The sequence below is a fragment of the Harpia harpyja genome, chromosome 8 (assembly GCF_026419915.1).
Source record: "Harpia harpyja isolate bHarHar1 chromosome 8, bHarHar1 primary haplotype, whole genome shotgun sequence".
Lineage (NCBI taxonomy): Eukaryota > Metazoa > Chordata > Aves > Accipitriformes > Accipitridae > Harpia > Harpia harpyja.
The window spans coordinates 49,923,192-49,932,246 of NC_068947.1; the positions used below are offsets into that span (position 1 = coordinate 49,923,192).

A 9,055-nucleotide genomic window follows, 5' to 3' on the forward strand; every position below is an offset into this window, starting at 1 on the left:
ACAGTGTTCAAGATGGCTTTGTACTGGGTCTGACTGGGATGGAGTTAACCTCCTTCACAGCAGCCCGTATGGTGCTGTGCCTTGCATCTGTGGCTAAAATAGCATTGCTAACACACCAATGTTTTGGTTACTGCTGAGCAGTGCTTGCAGAGAGTCAAGGCTTTCTCTCCAACGCCCCACCACCAACTTTAAAGGAGATGGGCAAGAGGTTGGGCAAGGGGTTGGGAGGGGGAGTAACTGGGGCAGCAGACCCAAAGAACCAAAGGGACATCCCATACCATATCATGTCATGCTCAGAAATAAAAGCTGAGGGAAAGGAGGATGATGGCAGGACATTTGTGGTGACGTCATTTGTCTTCCCAAGGGACCACTATGCATACTGCGGCCCTGCTTCCCAAAAAGTAGTTGGCATCTGCCTGCTGATGGGAGTAGTGAATGAATTCGTCTTTTTGCTTTGCTTCTGTATGCAGCTTTTGCTTTTCTTAATAATTGTACTTGTCTTGACTCATGAGCTTTTCCATGTCATTTTCTTCCCCAGTCCTTTTGAGGAAGAGGAGTGAGAGAGCAGCTGGGTGGGCGTCTGGCAACCAGTCAAGGTCAACCCTCCACAGGGTTCTGGACAAAGATTAATTTTCTTGACTGGTTCTTTCCATTCTGGTTACTGCTGATCACGAAGAAAACAGATGATGCAAACTTCAAAGGCATTTTCATATGAGAATTGTCAATTTGATTCAATACTGCCAACCTCAAACATTCAATAATCATCAGTCCTGATTAAAAAGAAGAAAAACACTTGGGCTCTTACCTTTTAAGTCTTGGTGTTTGAGCCCACAAGGACGTGGTTTTATGACCGGCATATTCTAGTTCAAGCCTATATTGCCCTACTGAGAGTGGCCCCATGCTCACTAGTGCCTGTTTAATATTCCTGCTGCTTGTCTTATGTCAACACTAGCAGTCAGGAGAAGAGTCAAACGAGCTTCATGATCTGGCTGGCAAAAACAGGGTCTTGTTCATTCTCGCAAAATCTTTTGTTTCAAAGGTGGTTTGCAGCAGCAGCCAGGCTGTGTTCAGAGTCTGCCGTAGGGTGGCCCAGAAGGAGCAGTTGACGCAGGAGGTCTGCACAGGAGTCCAGTTTGTCACCGCAGCATTTCTCACTGTGTGCAGCAGTTCCTGTCAGCAGGAAAAAAACCAATCACTGATTTCAGTCAAGTGCTTTGACTGCAGTATTTCTGTCTTTGTCCTGCATTGCTTTATGCAAGGTTTAGACACTATTGGTGTCTTGGGCTTTTGCTGAAGGATGGTGTTTTAAAGTTAGAGACATGGCTGTTATGAAATGAAGAAAATGCACAAAATCACCTCTGGAGGAGTGAAAACAACAAACTGCAATGCACAGGCTTGACTGTCAGAGAATACGCTTCTCTGGAAGGGATTTAGGTATTTTCTTACCCCATGAAACAAGTGACTCTCTCAGAAAAGACTCCCTGTGGGGAACTTGATCCTTGGGGAGGGAGGATGAGTTAGTGATTAGAGATGAAATGCAAAGGTGTTTTCAGCATAGCGGCTCACTGCTCGATTTTCTAATACAGTACATTACATTGTTAATGGAAATGTAGCTTTGCACCTTCTGTTTTTCTCCCAGTAGAATTAACTTCAACACTGTTTGCATGCCAAGCATGCACACTCACAGCTGTGAGCTCAGGGGAGAGGGAGAAGGCACAACTTGGACCCGCACAGATAAGATCACAAAGAGTCTGCAACAGGGCTGGGAGCTGAACCTGCTGCCTTTGCCAAGTGACTTCACCACAAGACCATCTTTGCTCCTGCCCACAGGAACTGTCCCACACCATTACAGACAGACCTCGGGAGCCAGCAGATTGGGGGAAAAGCATCCGGCTGTTTTGAAGTCCTTTGGGAGATCTGCAGGGACAGGAGTTTTCTGTTCCGCTCTGTGATGCAGCAAAGAGGGGGGAAACACCCACCATTTCCCACAGAGCTGCTATCCCTTCCTGGTATGCTAATCCAACCTGCACCCCTGTTCCTGCCAGGAATCTCTCTGTTTCAAGGCTGCATGTGTCATTTATTAAGAAATAAGAGAGAGCAGGGAGGAACAGCTTTTAAAGAAGCAGGCCGTGCACGGGCAGGGAAACACAGGCTGCCAAGTCTTTGAGAACCCTCAAAGATGAAAGTACCACAGGAGTGCCACATGGCAGTGCTGCTGGTATATGTACGGTGCTGCTAGAGTAGCTCTCCACATGCCACTTATGGAGAGAGACAATCGTGGAGCTGGAGACACAGAGCTCACTAAATCCAATGGTCACGAAATGGGAGTGTAAAGGGAGTAAATTATTCCATGCAACAGGAGCCACTGTCCCATGCTGAACGCCCTGGGAAACAAAGCAACAGGGCGTGTAAGTCCTTTCTTGAGACCTGACTGCAAATGAAGCAGCTTGGTTTTCCCTTGGATCTGCAGCTGCATGTTTGTGAAGAAAATGAGGGTGGAAAAGCTGGAGAAACACCAGGAGAGAGTTTCTGAGAGGACTGCAGGCTTGTGCTTGAGAGAGGGAAAAGCGTCTTCTGCTGTGGGGGTGTGCTCAAGGTACACGAACTGTAGGAATATCGAAGTTGTATTCCACCCTGCTGGAAGCAAGTTGCAAAGTCCCAACTCCTCATTAGCTGCTCAGGCCAAAAGGAGATTATCTGTTTTTCAAGTGCTTAGTTAAAAGAAGAGTGAAATCATACGACGTGAGGCAGAGCTTCTGCTCTATTACTGCAGTGCCAAAGCACAGCATCTTAAATAAAGTCAGCAATACTATTCTGTGTGTGTTTAGGAGCAAACTGTAATCCCTCGTTCAACATTACACGAGTCTGTAGAGTTACCCCGGTGTAAATGAGGCCATAAATATATATACACAGCCATTAACTTACTTGGTTCCAATCAGCGTAACTGCTTATTATTGCTTTGTGTACCGAAAGAAGAAAAACCAGCAGAAAACTTGTTTACTGGCAAGTTTGCTTCCAGAAAGACAACTTCCATGCATTTTTTTACATCTCTGGAGACCAAAGCTTTTAATACTGACAAGACAGAAACTTCCTGAAGTCAAAACCTTAAGGCCAGAGCTTGCTTTTTTCGCCTCGCGTTCATCAGCAGAGGGCGATTCGTGAACCCGTCAATACAGTTTATCAGGGGGGTGAGTCACCACAGGACAATCCTGAAGGTTATCTGGCGGCTTATCCAACCACCCTGGCCTCGGTTAAAGAATCAGAGAGACGATTGCTAGCTCTAAGTCAATAACGCCGGGATTTTGCAACTTCCAGCCCACCTGCGACACGTTACTTACGTAAGATTGAATATTTTGTTTAAACCTGCGTGGTGGAAGCCTGCGAAAGAGAGCGCGGCCACGGTGGCCTCGTTATCCCCTGGGCACGCAACAAACTCAACGGCACAGCCTCCCTCACACCTCAGCTCTCCCCCCACCCCCCCCCCGGAGGTCCTTTTCTTTCCCGGGGGAAGGCGTGAGGCCATTGAACCTGCCGGGACTGTTGATAACAAGGGACCAACCTTCCCTTGACGTGACCACCCCTCTGCTAAGCGTCAGCCCCCCCCTCAACCCCGGGTCAGTGAGGGGAGCGGGGGGGGGGGAACGGACGACGGCGGACACGCCGTTCCCGCCGATCGCGGCGCAGCGTGAGGCGGCCTCCGGCGCAGCCAGCGCGGGCCGCCAGGGGGCGCTGGCGGCGGCCGCGCGGATGAGGCGAGGAGAGGGGCGGGGCGAGGAGAGGGGCGGGGCGGGGGGAAGGCGGGGCTCCGCCTCCTCTCTGGCAGCGGGAGGCTGCGCGGCGCCGGGCTCTCCAAGATGGCGGCGGGGCCTCCTCCCAGCGCCTCTGAGGCGTACCGGTCCAACCGCTTCGTCTCTTTACCGGCCGAGCTCGACCCCAACACCTACGACGCGTCGCTGGAGAAGCGCGCTGCCGATGCCGAGCGCTTGGCTATCCGCGCCCGGCTCAAGCGGCAGTATCAGCTGCAGCTTAACAATCCCAACCCGCCGGCCATCATCGTGAGTGGAGAGGGCCGGGCCGGGCGGTGGGGGCGGGGGGGGGGTTTGTCCGCCTCACCCGGTGTCCCGGAGCGGGGCCCGGGCCTGGGTTCTTGCGACCTTGGCGGCCTTGCCGGCCTTGCCGGCCTGGGGCTTGCTAGGCCCCAGCCCAGAGCCGGGGGCTACCGGGGCCGCGCCGAGTTAAGTGTCCGTTGCAGGGCCCCTGGGGCTTCACTGTGGTTTTCTTTCCATCCCAGGAAAATCCTGCCTTGGTCCGCTGGGCCTATGCTAGGACGCAGAACGTCTACCCTACTTTCCGCCCGACGCCTAAGACGTCCTTTCTAGGAGCTCTTTTTGCGATAGGCCCCCTCGTCTTCTGGATTGTTGCCTTCAAAGCTGACAGGGTAAGTCAGTCGACAACGATGAACATCGGTGAAAACCACGTTGTAAAATGTAGATCTGCCCGGAGACTTAATTGGTGGGATCCTCTTGCACCTAAGGATGATTAACACAATTAAAGTAATGAGGGAAGGAAGGCCGATACTGAGCCTGCTATCTCAAAGCCTCGCAACTGGTTGCAAAGTCCTTTTGTGCCGAGAGCCCTGTATTGTACCCTTGGGTATGGCCAGCCATAGCTGATCAGGATATTTGGCTATAATAAAGCTTTCTAGCACTGACAGTGTAAATTAATCATAAGAGACTCTTATTTTTAGCGGTTGACATGCAGTAACTGCCCTTTCTAAACTAAATAAATAGGGAGCTTATGGGTGACAGACCTAGCAATGTCTCTGTGAACTGCTTGACCATTTTTCTAACCTCATGAAGCAGATGGGGAGGAGCACTTATGCTGATTGCAGTGCCTGATCTCAGCTGGATGTTTAAGGTTTTGGAAGGTTTATCTTGCTTCTGTTCTAACTCCTGAAATGTGGGTGTCAGAATCTGAGCGATGGTAGATCATTCCGAAAAAATTCAGCTATATACATACATAAGAAAACGCTAGGTGACTGGCAGACAGTGGCTGTTTTTACTAGTGAATTTGTGGCTATTGTAAAACACTTTTATTTCCCTCTTTTGCACAAAAGTAACGTTTTTAGATCAAGTCATAAACTGAGAAGCACGAACATCAATTAATAGAATATTTGTAGGGCATGTGGTTCGCTGGGATGAATCAAAAATACAGGTTTTAGGAAACATGCTGAGCATGTTGATATAAATGTTTTTGAGACTTCAGCATCTCTGCAGTATTTTGTCATGCTGGTTTTGTTTTCTACATGAAGTCACACTTGGGCTTAGCCACCAAGTGTGGCTTAGCATGTGAGTGCTTGAAAATAAACCTGTGTGAGTGAAATCTAGACATACTTGCCTGGGAATATTTAAGCTGAAGTCCTTAATGTAGTCTCCAGGACAATTTGTTTTCCTTTATTCCAGCTTCTTTACTGATGTTTGGGGATTTTTCTTGGTTTTCTGGTAGTATATAAAGCACAATAGCTATTATACTCTTTTCTCTGAGGAGTGTTTGTTGTGTGTCTAGGAAAGAAAGAGATAAATTGCTAAGTCTTAAGCAAGTCTTCTGGTTTTATCCAGCAGAAGGAATCTGGGCAATATCTGCAGTGTCTGTACTGCAACAATACCTGTCAGAAAGGTACATGACTGCAGAGTGAGATACAAATGGGCTGAAAGTGAACATGGGCACGTTTAGGCAAGTTATGAAGAAGTTTCTCCATAATTAGATCTCTAAACTGGATTATTCAGCCAGAATGAGGAGGTAGAAACTAAAATGTATAAATTAACTGTGACGCAACTAGTTTGGTGAAAAACACATCACAGGAATCGGTCTCTGCTGGTCTGTGAGAGTGGCTAGGCATGCAGAGAGGTCAATCTGAGGACGTCTTCTCTAGCTGGTAGGTGAAGCTAAATGCCTTGTTCTTTTTTACTTTTTAACTGCAACAGCTGTTACCGGAGTTTGTGCTTATAGCATCATTTAGGTTGGAAAAGACCCTTAAGATCATAAGTGGTGCTATCTTCCTATAGTCCATGCTGAAATACTAGAACTGCTTTTCTCTTATCCCAGGCTGGTTGAAACTTCTTCTCTAACAGGGTAATGATGAATATTCTCTTTCTTCCACAGGATCGTAAAGAGAAGCTTATCCAAGAAGGTAAATACAAGCGACCATTCAGTGTATTTTAAGTTCCTAGAATTGCAGTGCTGTTCATGGGATATAAATAAAATAAGATGTATTGTGTGCTGACGTTTCTCCTTCATAAGAATAAATCTTAATAGCTTGTTGGTTGTCTTGCGTCTTTAACAATTATGGGAAGCGTACACACGCAGGATCTTTGTATCTAACGCAGCTAGATACAGAGAGGGTGTCCTGAACTCAACCCAGTGTACTCCTTTGGTCTACACACAGAGGCTCCTTTTAAGTCATGGAAGTTAGTGCTGTCAGAGTAGCACAGGCTGAAGTTTAAAATTAGTAGCAGGCTAAAATGTTAAGCAAGCCCAAAGCAGTCTCCTAAAGAACTACTGCTCGCCTACTAGGTATTTCTTCCTGGTGTCAGTTTGACTATGTCGTTTTCCTTAATTGGATAATAGGCAAGTTCTGTGATACATTTTTAATAACTTTAGGAGCCTGCCTGACTGCTCTCAATAAGTTGAGTTAATTTTTCTCTTTCCTAATAAAATACAAGCCTAAACCATGCATTTTTTTATTGCAATAAACTTCTGGATAAAATTACTGTACTAGACTTGAAAACAGTGAGCTGAACATTGTCATGCTATATGCGACTAGTGTTTCCATTTCCACTAATTCTGTGATTCCTGTGAGTGGGAGACAAGAAGAAAAGTTGGGGGGTTTTTTGACACTGATTCACTTACAGCATAAGAGAACTCCATTTCACCCCTGCAAATGGGCCATGATTAAAAAAAAAAAAAGGAAACCCAAGTGTAACTGAACCGTGTGCCTGCAAAGATGCCTTCTCTGCTTATTCTTCTAAGAATACAAGTCTTTTCTGCCCAGGTCTACTGCTACAGGGGGCTCAGGAATTGTTACTGCCAAAGTACTGAAATGTGAGTGCAAGGAAAAGATAGTTAATTCTGACCTGAATTTTTACATGGCCTGTAGGTGCCATGGTGATCCAAACAACCCTCATTGTTCAGACATCATACAGGAGCGGTTTCTTCCCAAATGTTGAGGTCAATGCCAAAAGCTCAGTGACCCAAAAGTTGAAAACTTCCCTCTGCCTGTTGGGAAAGCAGCTGTACCAGGTCCCTTTTCTTGCACGATTAGGATGTGAATGTGGGCTATTTGCAGTCCCTCTCCCTCAGAGTGAGTTGATGAGCCTTTTCACATCATCACAGAATGGTTGAGGTCGGAAGGGACCTCTGGGGGTCGTCTGGTCTGACCCCCCTGCTCAAGCAGGGCCACCTAGAGCAGGTTGTCCAGGACCGTGTCCACGTGGCTTTTGAGTATCTCCCAGGATAGAGACTCCACAACCTCTCCGGGCAACCTGTGCTAGTACTCGGTCACAGTAAAAATGTGTTTCCTGATTATTTATTTTAAAATGTTTGTGGGTTTGTTGGTTTGGGTTTTTTTTTTTAATGTTTTCCATTGTGCCTCTTCCCTTTCTTGTCTGGGTCATGAAACGTTCAGGCTCTGGGGAGCTTGGCACTAATGCTGCGCAGCAGCTATGCAAGGCCATGGCCTGCTTTTGCAATCCCATATGTGCTCCCCGCAACCCTCTTGCACCTGTCTCTGCGGCTTGTTCTTCTGCTAGCTTAACTAAAGCAAACTCAGACGATTTTCTCTGCAGAACAGCTTCTAAAAGACTGTCACTAATGATATTACAAGATATGGCTGTGGGTCAGCGCAGAGAGGCATCAATGCGTGGAGAAAGTGGTATTTAGGGAAGGAGATAATTGCTTGTCTGAGCATGCTAAATTAACTATCTTCCTGCTGCCACAAACTAATTTGATCTCCCAGGACCCATTTCCTCAGCTAATTGGAACTTGAGTTGCCACATACGTAAATTCTCCCTTGCAGCTGTATTTGTTTCAGGCCAGTGGAGCAAATGGTTCGGGATGGGTTGTGGAGGAGCGTGGTGCCTCTAGTCTTTCAGGCCAGCCTCGGATTGTCGCTCGCGGCACCTGCCACAGCCCTTTCCTTTGCAGACGAGAGTATCTGATGCTACGTCCCTGCAGATTTGAGCGTGGTGCTTGGGGAAAGGCTGCCCTACTTATCTGTCTCGTTACTTGCAGAAGTCTCCAAGCTGTTTTCTTGCAAGGAACGAAGGTGCTATGCTACTGGAGGTGGGGTTGGTGGTTTGACGCAGTGGTGCTGGGTGCGTAGAGGAAGGAAAGGGGAGTTTCCCTTCAGAAATGTAGGGTGAAGACAGGAGAGTGAATGTGCCTTGTGGAATTTTACCCTTGACTGATGTGTTACCACCTATGTCTGCTTCAGTGATGAGTCCATAGCAAGAGAAACTCAAGTCTGCAGGTCACTGGATGATAATTTGGGTCCCAAACAGAAAACAAGCTCTTCCCCTCTGCCTGTGAAACTTCTAGACCTCATTTATCCCTGGGTCAGTCTGATTAAATCAGCTTCTCTGGCAAATTGATTCTCCTGAACGTCCTTTTCTGAGCTGGCTATTTTAGAGTAAACATCTCCCTGTAGATTTTATAATGTAATACCTTGCTCAAAGCTGATGCTTTTTTTTCCCTAAGGATCTGGTGCAGATCCAAAACCGATGATGGATGTAACTGACTGAAGTTAGGTATCACAGCTCTACATTTCCTTCTTTTTTTGGAAAATTGAGGATTGTTTCTCCTGGGAAGTAAGAAACATAGATCCTGATGACACCGAGCTTAGCAGCTGTTTCATGTGGGTACGTGCTAAAGTGCAGGCCTGAGGTTTGGGGTGCCGGGGCTGTGCTCCTGGTTCCGACTACTTGGGCTTCGCTTTCTGCCCCCACCCTGTGAAACTCACCACCCAGGGGTGAGCCTTGCATACACCAATGACTTCTGA

At 47.4% G+C, this 9,055-nt stretch overlaps 1 protein-coding gene across 1 annotated transcript; it reads left to right on the top strand.

Moving 5' to 3' along the window:
* Nucleotides 1-3,793: 3,793 nt before the first annotated feature.
* On the top strand, nucleotides 3,794-6,319 carry NDUFB4 (NADH:ubiquinone oxidoreductase subunit B4). Its single transcript, XM_052794965.1, has 3 exons — nucleotides 3,794-4,055; nucleotides 4,292-4,438; nucleotides 6,163-6,319. Exons 1-3 carry the CDS (start codon nucleotides 3,855-3,857, stop codon nucleotides 6,220-6,222), a joined length of 408 nt encoding a protein of 135 aa, XP_052650925.1. The 5' UTR covers nucleotides 3,794-3,854; the 3' UTR covers nucleotides 6,223-6,319.
* Nucleotides 6,320-9,055: the final 2,736 nt, after the last annotated feature.